General features: G+C 39.8%; 2 protein-coding genes across 2 annotated transcripts in view; one reads left to right on the forward strand and one right to left on the reverse strand.

Moving 5' to 3' along the window:
- Positions 1 to 10,920, reverse strand: part of PRPF4 (pre-mRNA splicing tri-snRNP complex factor PRPF4) — a 25,087-nt gene extending 14,167 nt beyond the window's left edge. The window contains exons 1-2 of the mRNA XM_072431397.1: positions 10,413 to 10,920; positions 341 to 509 (exon numbers count right to left, since the gene is read on the reverse strand). Of these exons, the coding sequence (XP_072287498.1) occupies positions 341 to 500 (160 nt within the window). The 5' untranslated portion in view covers positions 501 to 509; positions 10,413 to 10,920. The remainder of the gene's footprint in view (positions 1 to 340; positions 510 to 10,412) is intronic.
- On the forward strand, positions 10,522 to 14,978 carry CDC26 (cell division cycle 26). Its single transcript, XM_072431412.1, has 3 exons — positions 10,522 to 10,661; positions 14,238 to 14,326; positions 14,651 to 14,978. Exons 2-3 carry the CDS (start codon positions 14,246 to 14,248, stop codon positions 14,822 to 14,824), a joined length of 255 nt encoding a protein of 84 aa, XP_072287513.1. The 5' UTR covers positions 10,522 to 10,661; positions 14,238 to 14,245; the 3' UTR covers positions 14,825 to 14,978.
- Positions 14,979 to 16,623: the final 1,645 nt, after the last annotated feature.

Below are 16,623 nucleotides of genomic sequence, written 5' to 3' on the forward strand. Positions count from 1 at the left end.
AAAAACTATGTCCTAAGTTTATACAAATTGTAAAAGCATGGGGAGCCTTGGCATATGTTTTCATACAAGGCTAGATGAAGTTAATATTGACCAAGCCATTGAGTCATATCACTCATGATCCCAAAACACAAAAAGCCAATGGGTTATTCACATCCTATATAATAATATACATACTTTATAATCATAACCAAAGCACCAGAACCAAATGAATTTTTCATTTAAAACCAAATAATTGGTCTGATTAAAGCTCTTTGAATATAATAACTCATGAATTAGAGACTATGTGCAAAATACATTTTTGACAAAAAAAAAAGTATTTAAATGTGGGCGATATCCTTACCAGTCCCAACATTAATGTTCCCTGCATCGATCCCAACTTTCACTGATGTCTTTCCCAAGGCAGATTCTCCCTTGTTAAGACGCTCCTTCTCCTTGTCAGCCAAACTGCCATAGAAGATACGAGACTTCTTCACCACTTGAACTCCTTCGTCATCTGACATTTTTTAGGCCTGCGGATGAAAACAAGATTGCATAAAGTAATGTAATTTGGGGTCTATTGATCTAAAAAACAGAGTCAAGGGAGTTTGTACATTTCTATCCATCTATGTTGGGATTTTCTCAACACTCAAAATATGCACAAATTAAATATTCTGCTGTGAACTTACTCAGGCCTTGAGTTTGTGGTCATCTGGGACTAGTGTTTCCTAAACTGTGGTGTACAAACAGAGTTACCTAGCCATCTCCAGGTTATGTGGTAATTGTGACGAACGCCCTCTCAGGCCGCACCCCTGTGCATAGACGAAAGCGCGCTCAGCAACAGTCTACGCACCAGCAGGGCGAGAAGGGCCGTCACAGGGCAAGGTTAACCACTATGTTACCCCTTGCCAAACACACCATCACAGGTAGACTGCCACCACATGCTTAGATGGAAGCAAACACTGTTACCCTTGACAACTGCAGTTATAATTACGCTTCTTTAATACAGTCTGTCGAGTTAGCAAGTTAGACTATTTCTACTTAAAGCATTCAGAGATTCAGCTTACACTTTACATAGTATTTAATAAGTAAAAACATACAAAACAACAGTGCATAAACAAATATGAGAAAGATAAAGACTAATCAAAGAACAACAGCAACAGCGTAAAATAAAAGGGAAAAACTATGAATTATACTGGAAGAATGCTGGTTGTCAGATAAAGAAATATCTGATAAGGTGAACTTTATGATACGGGTCTTGTTATACTCTTAAACAAAGACTAGCATATAGGAAACCACTTCCTAATCTCAAACATAACTTTTAGGCAATACTTTAGATGATAGGTATCCACAGTGATTGGGTCAAGGTACTCCTAAACCTTCATCCAGACTGAAAACCTTTCAGCAAGAAGATTTTTATTTTGGAGAAAGCATAGAGGGGCTAAAGGCTCTGTGTGGTTATCATTGATGTCAACATCCCTATTAGGGAGATTTACCCACATTTCCTACAAGGACTTGAAGTTATGGGAAAACTGAAAGCTGTAGGAAATCTCCCTAATGGATAAGAAACAGAAAAGAAAATAGTAGGAGTGGTGTAAAGGTAGGGTTCTACCTGACTATATTTCTATGCCTTTCCTGAATTAGAGACAACTTTACCCTCCACATTTTTTGATTTGATTGTAGGTAGTCAACATCTGCAAGCAAGGCTGGCTATGCAGGTGAGCTGTAAAACAGTGCTTTGTACTGGCACTTAGCGGCGTTTGCTCTTGTATGCATGCTCTAGTTTGCTATGAAACATCAATTAACCCTACAACAGCCGATGCCACTGCTCCCCATCCCAAATTAGGAAAAACATTTAAATACACAATAATATGTTTCAAAGTTAAATATATATATGAAACAAAATGCCCATTAAAAGTAGTGCTGTAATAATTTTTTTTTTAAGTTTCCCTAAAATGGCACTCCTAGTAGTGGGTGAAAGGGGATTTAGGAGGATGACATTCAAGCAGAACATGCAATTTATTGGAGGAGGAACTTTCCATTTCCGCAGAGATCAGCCACTAGGAGGCATCTTATTACAGATCTCACCATGGACAAATATTAGTCATATACAGCATATTTACAATTTATCATAAAAATACATTTACAAATTATTTCAAAAGAAAAGACGGGCACAATCTTTTTCAAATATTATAATTGCAAAAGTGTTAAGACAGTATGCATGACAGCAAACCTAGTTCAGCTATTTAACCAATTTCCATTGTTTTTTTTAGAATATATGTAATACAAAGCTTATTTGTCAATTGGATAAACCTTCTGCTATAATTCTTGATTATGGTCTTGAAGACTACTACAAGAGTGAGGGTTCAAGGTCTCTAATTCTGAGGATTCCGGGCAAATATCTTCGGGTAGTAAAAGCCTTCTGCTTTACTGCTGAATTGATACTTTGCTGAAGAAGATTGTTGCAGGGAGCTAGAGAATGCAACTGGAGGGAAAGTTGAAAGGCAACATCTTGGGTCAAAATTCAATTTGTCCTTACTGGGTGTTTGTACAAGATTCATATGCAGGTCTTAATTTGTTTTTTTTTCAGAGTTAGTTGTGGTTTCAGTTTGACTCTGTGCTATTGTTTTCAGACTGGGTAGTTTGACAAGGTTACACTGTATTCCAACAGAGTTATGAAATGGCCTGAGCCGAACCTGAAAACTTCTATGCTTAGAACCCATTGTTTTGTCGAACTGTACAGATTTGTGGACCTGTCCTGGAAAGTATCCAGTCACAGTTCCAATAGTTTTTATACTTCTTGGCACACACAGTCGTCTTCTTTTTTGTGGCCTGGCAGGGGTGGATTTGTGAGGTTTTTCAGGTGATGGCATATAATGCACAGTTTTAATTTCAGTAGTTACGAAATCACCCAATGCTTCATCCTCAGTTTTAATGTGTATTTGAAGGGGTATTCCAGTTTCATTTGAGCAAACTCCCACCTCCATTTCTTGTTCTGGTGTTATAAAGCTAGTGGTTGGCACAGAATGCACTTCTGTAGCTAAAATAGTACTCGAAGTCTCATCTTCAGGTTTAGTATGGGTGTAATGTAGTACAGCAAGGTTATGCTGGGTGAGTCTTTCAACTATGTTTTGTTGTACATTTGTTAGGTAGGAAGTGTGTGCAATATCCAATTCAGAAGTTACAAAAGTATTTAATGTTTCATCTTCAGTTTTAATATGTGTCTGAGATGCCCACAAAGGTTTATCTAATGCAAGTTCTTCCATTGTCTGTTTGCATGACAGAAAAGAACAAGTTGGCTTAATAGAATCTATATGTGACTCAGTAGAAATAAGGCCACTTGACAAAGTTTCATCCTCAGATTTAATTTGTGTTTTAGGAGCTGTATCATGCTGACAATTTCCCAACACTCTTTGATGCATGGATGGAACAAAAGACAGGGAACTACCTGTATGTAGTTCACTGGTTAAAGCAGCATTTGATTTTGTTGCTACAGGTTTAGGAAACATTGTTGGAATAGCATCTTTTTTCAAAAAAATGCTATATCCTCTCTTTTCATAAGCATTACGGGTAAAATGGAGAGAACACATTCGATAATTTCCTCTTGCGCTGGTAAAAACTTTTTCTGCAAATTCATCCAAGTCTCCAAAGTCTTGATGCATCTGTTGCAGCCATTGTTTTATCAGGTCCTTTTCCTTCGGAAATGAGTGAAGCATTATATCATAGGGCTTTGTTTTAGATGTAGTTGCACACCCTTTAACGATACACACCGGCATCCTAGCGGGAATAAAATAAATAAAAGAAAAAAAAAAGTAGAGTCATTTTGAACAAAGAAAGATATATGGCAATGAGTAATATTAAGACACAATTATTTTTAGTTTTGCCCCATCAGCTAAGGCAGTTTGCCCCTTTCTTTGATTTCCTCCTTAAAGGGAAAACAAATGAATTTCAAATACTGAAATATTTGCCATTTGCCCTGCCAGCTGTATTCCTCCAACACTATATAGAAACCATATATTATCTACCCTATAAATATATTACATATATTTACAATAAACACAATTGTATAACTGTGTGGAACTTGTTAATATACAATTGGTATTTATTTTATATTCTTTATACTATAAAATAATCAATATTTGCAGCAAAATATTAATAGTACCCACCTATGTATCCTCTATGAGCTCTGATTGTTTCAGTTGTGGTCCAGTGATCCGGCAGATTGCAGTGCGCTGGCTGGGTACAGTAGTGACCTGTCAATAATCGATGGAGTGTCCAGCCATTTATAGAATATTACAGTGCCCTGAACCAACAATTGGGTCATTCCCAATGAATGTACCAATAAGGAACACACTGAATTCCTACATAGTGTGAATTCGGGACTTGCAATGTACACTGATGGCTACGAAGCAACTAGCAAACACTCACACAGTTCACACAGCTGAACCTGTCAATTTTTTTGAGCTGGTATGGATGAAATTGTAGGTGGGTGGCAACCTCCATATTGTGACCCAATTCATCATTACCCACCCTAAAACTGCCAGATGGTTACAGAAAAATGCTTGGTGATGCACCCAGCTAAAAGGGGTAAGGGGAACACTGAACAGTGTTTGTGTGATCTAGGCTGCTCATAGGTTGTTGAAGCAAATTGATGCCATGATAAATAATGGCATGTGCACAACTAGGCTGGAATTTATGTAGAATACCATAGGTGCAGTACATAGCATCCTAAAAAACATCCCAGCCCCCTGCCACAGTACAGAGAGGAAAATAGCAATAATAAAACTAACATTTACACACTAAATATATTTTAAACACTTTATTTAAAAAAATGTATACAAAAAGAATAGATGCACTCTTCAAAATGTTTACAGAAAAGTAAAAAATAAGCAACATGCTTTTAATAAATAAGCAAAATAATGAAAGTGCAGGGGGATGAGGGTGGTTTGAACGGCCAAAAGTTCTAATATCACTTTTAAAAAATCCTATTTATACTGACAGTGTTCAAAATGTTTAAACATTTACTTGATATTTTCCACCTTCTCTTCCACCTCTACCTGTTGCCTTAAAAAACTGTTATGCACAATTTCTGTCCTAAGGGCAACAGTAGGTGCATGAGTGTCTAGTCTAGGGCACAAAGAATTTCTGAATGATCTCAGTCCTAAGGGTACGTGGAATTCTGCAGAACTGTTCTTCTCCAGACTTGTAACAGCATTGTTAGTGGGAGTTTTAGGGAGATTGAGTGACAACCTCTCGGTAATAAAACATTTAGCTGAGGTCCATGTGTGGGTTTATAGTTGCTTCTTCTGGTTCCCAACCAGCTTCCATCTGACGTGGTGGCAAAGTTTTCAGACTTGGAAGATTAACAAGATTACACTGTATTCCAACAGAGCTGTGAAACGGTCTCAGACTGACCTGAAAACTCTTATCATTGGTGCCCATTGATTTGTCAAACTGTATGGATTTATGAACCTTCTCTGCTAGGTATTCAGTCATTGTTCCAATAGTTTTTATATTTTTTGGTGTGTGTGGTCTCTTACGTGACACAACTGGGATTATTACTTGTGATCCTATATTTGTTATTTGACATGTGGAAATTGGATTAGCACTCTGATCCAATGTTAGTATGGTAAAGGTTTTAATCTGGGATTGCATAGCAGATTCATGCTGACCAAGCCCTTCCACCAAGTTTTGCCGTCCATTAGTTGGGGGCATGCTAAGTGTGCTATGTAATTCTGCAGTAACAAACCCACTTGTAGTTTCATCCTCAGTTTTGATACGTATTTGAGGTGCCGTCATTTCTTTATTCTGACAGGATCCTACCACCTTGCCTTTTTTGGATACACCCTCTCTAGAGGAGATTTCATATTCAAAAGCATCTGATGAGGTTTCATCCTCCTTTTTAGTACACATTTGTGATGCCACAGATGATTCATTTTGACATAGTCCTACTACTATTTGTCGTATGGGCTGCTGCATGTTGGTTGTGGGCCTGGCCTGTAGTGTGTGCAATCCAGAGTTTAAAACAGCACTTGATAATCCTTTTGCTGGAAGTTGAATTGCTACAGGTTCTGGAAACAAAGTTGGAATGGCATCTTTTCTCAAAAAAGGTGTTAATCCTCTGATTTCATAAGCACTACGAGTGAAGTGAAGAGAGCACATTCTGTAATTTCCCCTTGTGCTAGTGGAAACCTTTTCTGCAAATTCTTCCAAGTCACCAAAGTCCTGATGCATCTGCTGAAGCCATCGCTTTATCAGCTCCTTGTCTTTTGGAAATGAATGAAGCATTATATTGTCTGCCTTCTTTTTTGATGTGGTTGCACATCCGTCAACGATACACACTGGCATCCTAACGAAAAAAAGCATATAAATCAACCTATAGTTGTTGATCTAGTAAAAAAAAAAAAAAAAAATCTAAACAGTTTATAAGTAATAAAAATGGCAAAATATTTGGCTATAGCCAGGTTCCTTATTGATATTTTTCTTCTCAATGTGTCCTTATTAAGCCGTGTGTGTCCCACATGGGTCCTTCTGTTCCAAAATGGTCTTTGCCTCGTGTATGAAAAAAGGTACTCCGTCAAGTCTCACAAATGATCTCTTAAAGCTGGCCATGCAAGGTTCCAACTAATGATTGATTTCCAGTTTCTGATCTAAATCAAATATCGAGCCTGTGTCGTCCAATGGTAAAATAATGATAAAATGCATATCAACAACTTTTATTTTAAATACAGGTGGAGACCAAAAAACAAAACGATGAAGTAATAAAGTCTGGTTACCTATAATTAAAGTTAACTAAGTTAATATGGTAATAAATAGGATTAACAAAAACAAAAATGTACTACTGTTCGAAAAGTGTTCCCAAAAATTAGGTTCAAAATGAAAAATACACATCTTAGCCAAACCACAGAATTGACAAATGCAACATTTGTACAAACACACAAAAGTGTTTCGATCAATGTGCTGCTGTCTATTATAGACCCCCCTACTATTACATTACTATATGCAAGTGCAAATCTTTTAGCACAGGACAATTACAATAAAATAGAAAAGTGCACCATGGTGCAATACACCCCACTGCAGTGTTCAACACAGAAATTATATGCAGGTGGCAGACCCTGTATTGTGACCCAACTCTTAAGTAAGCACCCAAAAACAGCTGGGAGGTTACTTAAAAGTGCCTCTTTGCTCTTTACTATGTAGGTACAATATATTTTGCAGGCTACATTCACACACCACAAAACATTCAAACCACATAAGAAAAAAATATATCAATAATAATAGTAGTAATATAAGGTAATCATAGGTTAAAACTTTTTAAATTATGTATAAATAATTTAAAATTATATTTGTAACAAAATAATACCCACCCATGTGTCCCTTTTGTACTGTGAATGCATGGTGGTGCTGGAGCTGGTGTAGTTGCAACCTGCCAGGCAATGGGAGGTGGGCAAGAGTAGGTGTGCCCAGTCACCTGATAGGCCGGTATGCTGTGCCAGCAGTAGAAGTTTAGGTACAAGCAAAGGATGCGGGGATAATTAAGCCAACCCAAAAGTGAGGGACTGAGTGCTGTCTTCTTGCAGAATGAGTAAACAGAAACACGTGGCTAGCACAGTGACCAAGCTGGCATTCCCTTACAATTAGCAAACTGGTGGTTTAGGCTGCCGATTTAGTGTAACAGAGAAATGCCATGATAAATATTTCCCTCTACTTTTCTACATCTACTTTTTGTGAATGTATACATGTTAAGGCTTTGGTGGTCATTTTGTCTGTACTACAAAAGAACAAGAATACTTTTACACAACCTAATCAGTATTTTTCCAAATTTTCTACATTTCAGATCATTACCCAAGGAGCCAAGACCCGTGCTGGGTGCTACCCCAGCCCTGCACTAAAATGGCACACTAATCCATTGTCTAATTGCATACATGCAATCTGCAAGAATGTATGCAATTAGACATATTCTCGCTCAAGGTCTATGCAAAACAATCTGCACACTTGTTGGGAGCACAGCCCAGCAAAGGCCTCACCTTCTGGGCCTGGCCATCCACTAATCTGTATGTTATTTACACAACATATGAAGGATGTCGTGGGGCTGTAAGGGCTAAAACATGTGTTAACTCAAAAATCTCTTTTGAGTGTTTATTATTCTGCTTCACTGTATAGTTTTCTTAAATAAATATTTTTTATTGTACAAACTCCAGATTTTCGTCCAATACCGGCCCTGAGCCACGATTATCGAACGAGAACCATTGCACGTGTGTACGTAGTCTTAGTCTTCAAACAGGAACCCCACAACCAACTGAAGGATGTAAAGCAAGTCAACAATGTTAGTGTAAATTCCAAGGCTGCAGCTTTGTGTGGTTAGCCCGATACAAGAAAAGCTGTTACCAATAGGATCCCTGTGAAACTTTTCGAAATTCACAAAAAAAAAAAAAAAAATTGAACATGAGGCTTAACACACTGAAAAAAAAATATTGGTTTATATAAACTTCATTTGTACAGCGCTGCGTAATATGTTGGCGCTATATAAATCCTGTTTAATAATAATAATAATAATTGTGTTACCTTTAAAACAAAGACTATATTATCTGCATACACACCATAACAAATGAACTGCTGAATTATCCTGTCGTGTTCCGGTACTAGCAGAATAGAAAGAATTATGCTGTAATATACAGAATAGAAGCGTTCCGATTCCTGCCAGGCTATCAGATACAGTGAGCTGGCATTAATGAGAGCAGTTTGGGGCTTTTCAGAAAATCTAGAATTCCCAGAATCCATGTACTATACATAAAACATAGGTTTGATAATAACAGATTTAAATGGATAGAGAGATTTATATAACATATGGAGAATGTAGACAAATGTGTCAACACATTTCACACAAGTCTATTGTTACCAACAACATTCACTGCGACATAGAAACTGATTTATTAAAGCTCTCCAAGGCTGGAGAAGATGGGCTGTCAGAGAAGAACCTGGGTGATTCATAAAATGTGTATCGGATCTGCTCTATAATTGTTGATAATAGCAAAGGCTTTTTAGGAAATCCAATCCAGGTTTATATATAGCCTATTTTCTTCAGAACTGGAAAGGTTTAATAAATCAGGCGCAATGCATCAAATAAAACCTCACACAATGCACATCTAATAGAAAGAGTTACAAAGTTTATTTTAGGCACTAAAATACAAAGACTTGATGTGTGACGGCTGTTAAAAGCACAACTAATATAAAAGCCGTTGCTCGGCAATAGGAGATATTTAAATGCAACTATTAATTTAGCCACTACAACAGATAATTGTCAATCAATGTGCCAGCTAATTATAAGCACAGTTCAAACAAATGGGAAATGATCGCCTTTACCACAGGTTGGAATGCAACAGAAAATAGTGTCAGATCTGTTAAAAATCAGTGGACACTTCATGGTACAACTTCAGGTAAATAATGTGGACAGGAGGGGCTCCTCATCTTGCTTCACAACTTTTTCCAACTCATTTGTGTTTCCTCTCTCATGGCTTCTGAGACAGATCAAAGCCTCTGTCCTGGTCCAGATCTCAGGCTGCATATCGCTGGCAGATCAATTTCTTGCCATGGCACATTTTTGGTTGCATAGAATATTGAAAGACTATCCTCTCCTGCATCTTTGCAGGCAGATATAGGAGACATCTTTGTACTGCTGCCAGCAGGGAGCCCACAACCTGTTGTGCCAGGTTAGCTGCCCATCTTAGCACCCAGCTCAGCAGCAGCTTCTTTAGCATTTTGCAGTATTCAGATTCTACATTACAATAACATGGAGTCTGAAGGGTTTTATAACACCTGCTGTATACCAACCACACAGAATATTCAATCCAATGCAGCAGTGTCCTACACAGAATACAAGCACAGATATCTCTATCTCCATAAATGCTTTGATCACCTGGAACATATTTGGATGATTGGAATGGAAAGACCAATTGGGACTCAAAAGGCTTTAGACCCCCTCCCCTGCTGTTTGTTTACACCCTGTGCTGAAGGCCTGCTGTCCAGGCCATGTCTGCAGATTACACACTTATAGACTTCTATGGGGCTATGGGAGTCCATTGGTAACGGATCCTATAGAAGTATAAGGGGCTGTAACACACAAGTGACAGGATTTCCAGCGCCGGATTCATACAGCAGAACATCTCCGCAGAATGGTGGGTGGTTTGGACCAGGAGAACAGAATAAGCCCTTAGGGTGGTTTTTAAAAGAACCTATCCGCAATGCCGGTCACACATGCGCTAATTTGCATGCGCTCAGCAGCCCAGTCCGGGCCACCAGTGTCACGTGGTAGCAATGGCGTTTATCTCCGAGGAGCCCCGGACTAATAAAGGTGACAGGGTCTCTTAGGGAGGCCCTTTGCATACACATACATATCAAGCAGAGTTATATGCAGAAATAACGGGGCTGATACTCACTCTGCTCGGCCTGATCTCAACGGCTCCGGAACAGTGCGCTCACTCTACTTCCGCCTCCAAACCGATCTGCACAGGCAGTTTTTTTTTTTTTTTTTTTTTTGATAGAACACCGGATGTGGCGTAATCCAGGGTGCGGTGCATGCTGGGGTAGAAGGCGGAGAGCCCGGGAAACCAATACAGTAAGGGAGGGGGACTGGTAAAGGAGGGGGTACAACAAGTCCCAGCGTGTCCTTACACTGAATACAGCGGGTAAGACAGGTTTTAGAGTGTTGTGCGGGTTTTAGGGGTAATGTAGGTTTCAGCTGTCTCCTTCTGTAATATATGGGTAGTATGGCCCCCACCATATCCTTCTTTTGTATACAGGGGTACTACAGCTCCTAGCATGTCGTTTTGTAATATAGGGGTACTATAGCTCCCATTGTGCCCTGCTTCTGTGTTATAGGGGTACTACAGTTCCCACCGTGTCCTCCTTCTGTATTATAGGCGTACTACAGCCCCCACCATGTCCTCCTAATATAGGGGTACTACAGCTCCCACTGTGTCCTCCTTCTGTAATATAGCGGTACTACAGCTCCCACCGTGTCCTCCTTCTGTATTATAGGCGTACTACAGCCCCCACTGTGTCCTCCTAATAAAGGGGTACTATAGCTCCCACCGTGTCCTTCTGTATTATAGGGATACTATAGTTCCCACCCTGTCCTCCTGTACTATGGGGGTAATACAGCTCCCAACGTGTCCTCCTTCTGTAATATAGGGGTACTTCAGTTCCCACCATGTCCTCCTGTATTATGGGGGTACTACAGCTCCCACCGTGTCCTCCTTTTGTATTATGGGGATACTACAGTTCCCACTGTGTCCTCCTTCTGTAATATTGGGGTACTACAGCTCCCACTGTGTCCTCCTTCTGTATTATAGGGGTACTACAGCTGCCACCGTGTCCTCCTTCTGTAATATAGGGGTACTACAGCTCCCACCGTGTCCTCCTTCTGTAATATAGGGGTACTACAGCTCCCAACATGTCGTCCTTCTGTAATAAAGGGGTATTATAGCTCCCAGCGTGTCCTTCTGTATTATGGGGGTACTACAGCTCCCAACGTGTCCTCCTTCTGTATTATGGGGGTACTACAGCTCCCACTGTGTCCTCCTGTATTATAGGGGTACTACAGCTCCCACCGTGTCCTCCTTCTGTAATAAAGGGGTACTACACCTCCCACTGTGTCCTTCTGTATTTTAGGGGTACTACAGCTCCTACCATGTCCTTCTGTATTAGTGGGGTACTACAGTTCGGGGTACTACACCTCCCACTGTGTCCTTCTGTATTTTAGGGGTACTACAGCTCCTACCATGTCCTTCTGTATTAGTGGGGTACTACAGTTCCCACCGTGTCCTCCTTCTGTATTAGAGGGGTACTACAGCTCCCACCATGTCCTCCTTCGGTATTATAGGGATACTACAGCTCCCACTGTGTCCTCCTTCTGTATGATAGGGATTCTATAGTACCCACCGTGTCCTCCTGTATTATGGGGGTACTACAGTTCCCACCATGTCCTCCTTCTGTATTATAGGGGCACTATAGTTCCCACCGTGTCCTCCTTTTGTATTGTGGGGATACTACAGCTCCCACCGTGTCCTCCTGTATTATAGGGGTACTACAGCTCCCACCGTGTCCTCCTTCTGTATTATAGGCATACTTAACCCCCCACCGTGTCCTCCTTCTGTAATAAAGGGGTACTATAGCTCCCACCGTGTACTTCTGTATTATAGGGATACTATAGTTCCCACTGTGTCCTCCTGTATTATGGGGGTACTACAGCTCCCACCGTGTCCTCCATCTGTAATAAAGGGGTACTACAGCTCCCAACATGTCCTCCTTCTGTATTATAGGGATACTATACAGTGTTCTCCCCAGAACTTTTTTTCAGCCGGGTGGTAGGAAGCTGTAGCCGGGTGGTAAAAAAGGGGGTGTGGCAAAACACAGCAAATTTAGTGCTCCCAGTGGTTTATGCCATGGGTATCCAGTAACCTCTTATTGTTTCAATGTTCTACCTTCTCCCAATTAGTTGTTACAACTTTGTAATGCCTGCACCGTTAGTATATCCAATTTTTCTATTCTATATATTTTGCCACAACTGTCCTATGCCGTGTATTGTGACCCAACTTACTAGTGTTCTAAGTTTTAAGAGTGTAATCCGTTGTATTAGTGTAAAAGTATATGAGGGTCCCCTGTACACCCTGAAGATTACAGGTCATTGTGACATACATATTAGGAGATATAGAGGTTTGTATACAGAGCTGTGAGGATGCAGAATGACATGCACACTTTATACACACTGGATACATTTCATTTTTTTTAAAAATAGTAATCCCAGCTCTGTGCTATTGAGATGGGGGCGGGGCTGCCTGTGTCTCTTTCACATGTAGGCTTAGCTGTGTGCTCACCTCTCCAGCAGCAATCCTCTGAACGGATGACACAGAGCAGCCTGAGATCCGTGCATCCGAGGATGAGAGCTGCCGAGAGCTGGGCGGGGTATTCAAACCTCTGGGGAGAACTATGCTATAGTTCCCTGTATTAGAGGGGTACTACAGCTCCCACCGTGTCCTCCTTCTGTATTATAGGGGTACTACAGCTCCCACCGTGTCCTCCTTCTGTAATAAAGGGGTACTACAGCTCCCACCGTGTCGTCCTTCTGCAATAAAGGGGTACTACAGCTCCCACCGTGTCCTCCTTTTGTATTATGGGGATACTACAGCTCCCACCGTGTCCTCTTTCTGTATTTTAGGGGTACTACAGCTCCTGCCGTGTCCTCCTTCTGTATTATAGGGGTACTACAGCTCCCACTGTGTCCTCCTTCTGTATTAGAGGGGTACTACAGCTCCCACCGTGTTCTCTTTCTGTATTTAAGGGGTACTGTGGCCCTAGGTGACCCTTTACTCGGGTGTCTGGGTTTTTTAGACGTACTACTGCTCCCAGCATGTCATTTTTCTTTATGCAGGGGTATTACTGGTCCCAATGTGCCTGTATGTGAACCTTTCCTCCACCCACAGAGATGCTGATATTTGCAGCACATCCTTTCCCCAGTTCCTCAGGCACTTACAGTGTTTTCCAATTTCTCCAGCTGCATAGAAACCGTCCTAAGTCCTTAGATGTCCCAGCAACAAAGTGTTGTGTTTGGCTGTCCTGAGACTTGTGATTCCCCCAGAGACTGAAGACATAAAACATCACAGACAGCAGAACTGTATTGGGCTGATGGTTCTCTTACCCACTAACTTTTTCCGCAGTCTGCAGTTATTCTGCAATACTAACCTTCACCATCAGCTATCTGGGATCTTGTTGAGGATTTGTGGGTCTTTTTCCAGTATCTGCATTTGCCTGCAGTGACATGTTGGCTCAGAGATGACCCATCCATATTATACGGCCTGTGCATTACTTATCAGTTTTAATATCTGACACAGATCATCCCCCTACTGCAGTTTCTTGCCTTGGTTTGCTACACAGGAGGAGAGGAGACGGCTGTATATTCAGAAGACGGCTGTATATCCAAACCCACTATTCTCTCTGCCTGATTTGTCACATGACAGTGCTGTTCTCTACAACTAAATCTCCTTTTCCTTTGCTCTTAAATTCCTTTATCATGATTTTTTATTACAGTGTTTTTAGTTTAGCCATTCTGGAGAACATCCATATCCTGCTGCCTCATCATATGACAAATCTTTTCCAATGCTGGCTGGCTCTCCATTCTGTGGCTGATGGGCTTTGTCTTCTGACTTATTCCTTTACTGCCTTTGGTCCTGCATAATATATAAACATTGAAGTCTCTATTACAGTGTTCAAAATGCTGCGCAGGAAGCCCACACGCCTGGAGCTGAAACTTGACGACATTGAAGAATTTGAGAGCATCCGTAAGGAACTGGAGGTGAGAAAACCACAGTGGGATGGGTGGTCTGTTTTTTAATGTGTATTACCATAGCCTAATGGTGTGAATGGGTCCTGAAATATTTATCCACAATATAACTATAGTTTAGTACGTCTGGTCTCAGATACCTTATTTAAGAGTAAACACTAGGTTAACCTGAAAACATTTCAACTGTATTTTTATACTGTATATTATCTGCAGCATAAAGATACAGCAAGCTTACCACAGTTTATATAAATATATATATGTGTGTGTGTATATATGTGTATATATATATATATATATATATATATTCCTTCTTATATGTTTATTTTATTTATTTAGAGTCGTAAGAAACAGCGTGATGAGGTGGATCTGTCTGCCAGTGAGGAAGATGCTGCTGTGTCGCTCAGTGGTGACTCTAGAACAAGGGAGCAGACTATCCATGACCGCATTGGATACAAACCGCAGCAAAAACCCAACAGCCATGGCGTGCAATTTGGGAACTTTGAGTTTTAGAACAAGAGGCCCCTGCCTAAAGGGGTCTTCATCTTATCCCTTATTAACTATTTAATGTGATTATCTGTGTAAACATGGAAATTACATTGTGTGAATTCAACTTTGCTTGTTTTTTTTGTTTTTTTTGGTAATTAAAGTGCCATATTTTTCTAGGTTTGGTGTCTTTTGATTTGGCCTAAAAAAACTAATTATTTAGTCTATCTATTGTAATATACTGCATCTGAAGAAGTTTTGGGAACTCTTTTTCCATAGAAATGTCCTGTTTCTGAGTGAACAAACCTTATTGCGTTCCTGAAAGAGCTAATAGGTATATCCATCAATGCAGGTTGGGTGACCTGCTTTAGCCACAGACAGGCACTCACTTGCTGAGAACACTGGCCACTTGTTAGAACCCTAATTTGTGTTTTGTTTTGTTTTTTTTAAGGTGTAAATCCATTATTCATTTTCCAGTATGCCATCATCCCTTACCATATTTATTAGGGTGAATCTTGAATACTCTCAATAGTATTCAAAAACAATCAAATCAACAATCAAAAACAAAGGTGGTTGTTTTAAATATGGTCTCCCTTCCCACTCTCTCAATCAATATATGATCTGTATGCTTCAAAAAGTAAATGTATAGCCACCCCTATAAAATAGTCAAGTTAATGAACAAGAGGATAAAGGGGCTACAAGGCTATTGTTCAGTAAATATATTTTGTCAAGGTAATTACAGGTACAATGTATATTTTTATATCTATATCCCAGTAGAAAATCATGGGGTGGAGACTGCTGAGCTATACATAGAATCTCTGTTCTGAGTGAGATACAGATCAGATTCTGACTCCAGAATTGTTTTCAGCACCTTTCATAGTATCCATGTAAAAAATTCACATACAAGGATATATTGCCTCCTTCTTCTTACCTGTGATTGAACAGACTGCTGTTTCCCATTCATTCCTATTTTTAACAAAGCATATACATCTATTTTGAAGAAGCCATTAGGCAAAACGCGTGGGGTAACAAAACATGCTCTCGGCTTATACGTTTTAAGACCTACACTTAAAGCAGAGATTCTATATATAGCTCAGCAGGCTCCACCCCATGATTTTCTAATGGAAGATGGATATAAAAATGTTTTGATGTGCATTATAATATACCTGTAATTACCTTCACAAAATATATTTACTGAACACTAGCCTTGAAGCCCCTTTCTCCTTTTGTTCATTAAAGGTGGTTGTTTGCCATCTGTGATTTAGCACTGAAAAATGTATGAATACTGAGTGAAAACACCTAATGGACTTCTTAGGGCTCCATTTATTAAACAGGGAAACCTCCAACATTCCCTAGTGTGAATCAATTGCTGTCACGGATGACCTGTTTTATAAGTAGTCCTTAAAGTTGTATTGTTTGACAAATTGCATCAAAATTATGTTTTGGTACCTTTAAAAAAAATGTCCATAGATTGAAATGGAAAGGTTGTTTTTCTGTCATAATGCAGCAGCTGTAGCAATATTATATAATGCAGTTGTCACTGGGATAGTAGACTAGGGTAGACATCTGCCTAGTAAGTACACATCTTGTTGACATCATCAGGGAAAAATGTCATCCTGTTAGGGACGGGGGAGCAAAAGAAAGTTTTCTTAATGGGCAACCCTGTTGATAATACAAAGTCTGGCATTTTAACATTTTTCTGCTTTATATAAAAAAAACATTTTTGGTGGCATAAAATTTTAAGGTTGTAAGACATTCTAATGTATAGCAGAAACAATAAATTATCCACCAGCAATGATAACCCAGAAGAAATGAGTTTAACCAGC

The sequence above is a fragment of the Pyxicephalus adspersus genome, chromosome Z (assembly GCF_032062135.1).
Source record: "Pyxicephalus adspersus chromosome Z, UCB_Pads_2.0, whole genome shotgun sequence".
Taxonomy (NCBI): Eukaryota; Metazoa; Chordata; class Amphibia; order Anura; family Pyxicephalidae; genus Pyxicephalus; species Pyxicephalus adspersus.

Coding starts and splice junctions, on each gene's coding strand:
- CDC26 (XM_072431412.1), top strand. CDS start 14,246: ATGCTGCGCAGGAAGCCCACACGCCTGGAGCTGAAACTTGACGACATT. Junction 14,327..14,650: donor GCATCCGTAAGGAACTGGAG/GTGAGAAAACCA, acceptor TTATTTATTTAG/AGTCGTAAGAAACAGCGTGA.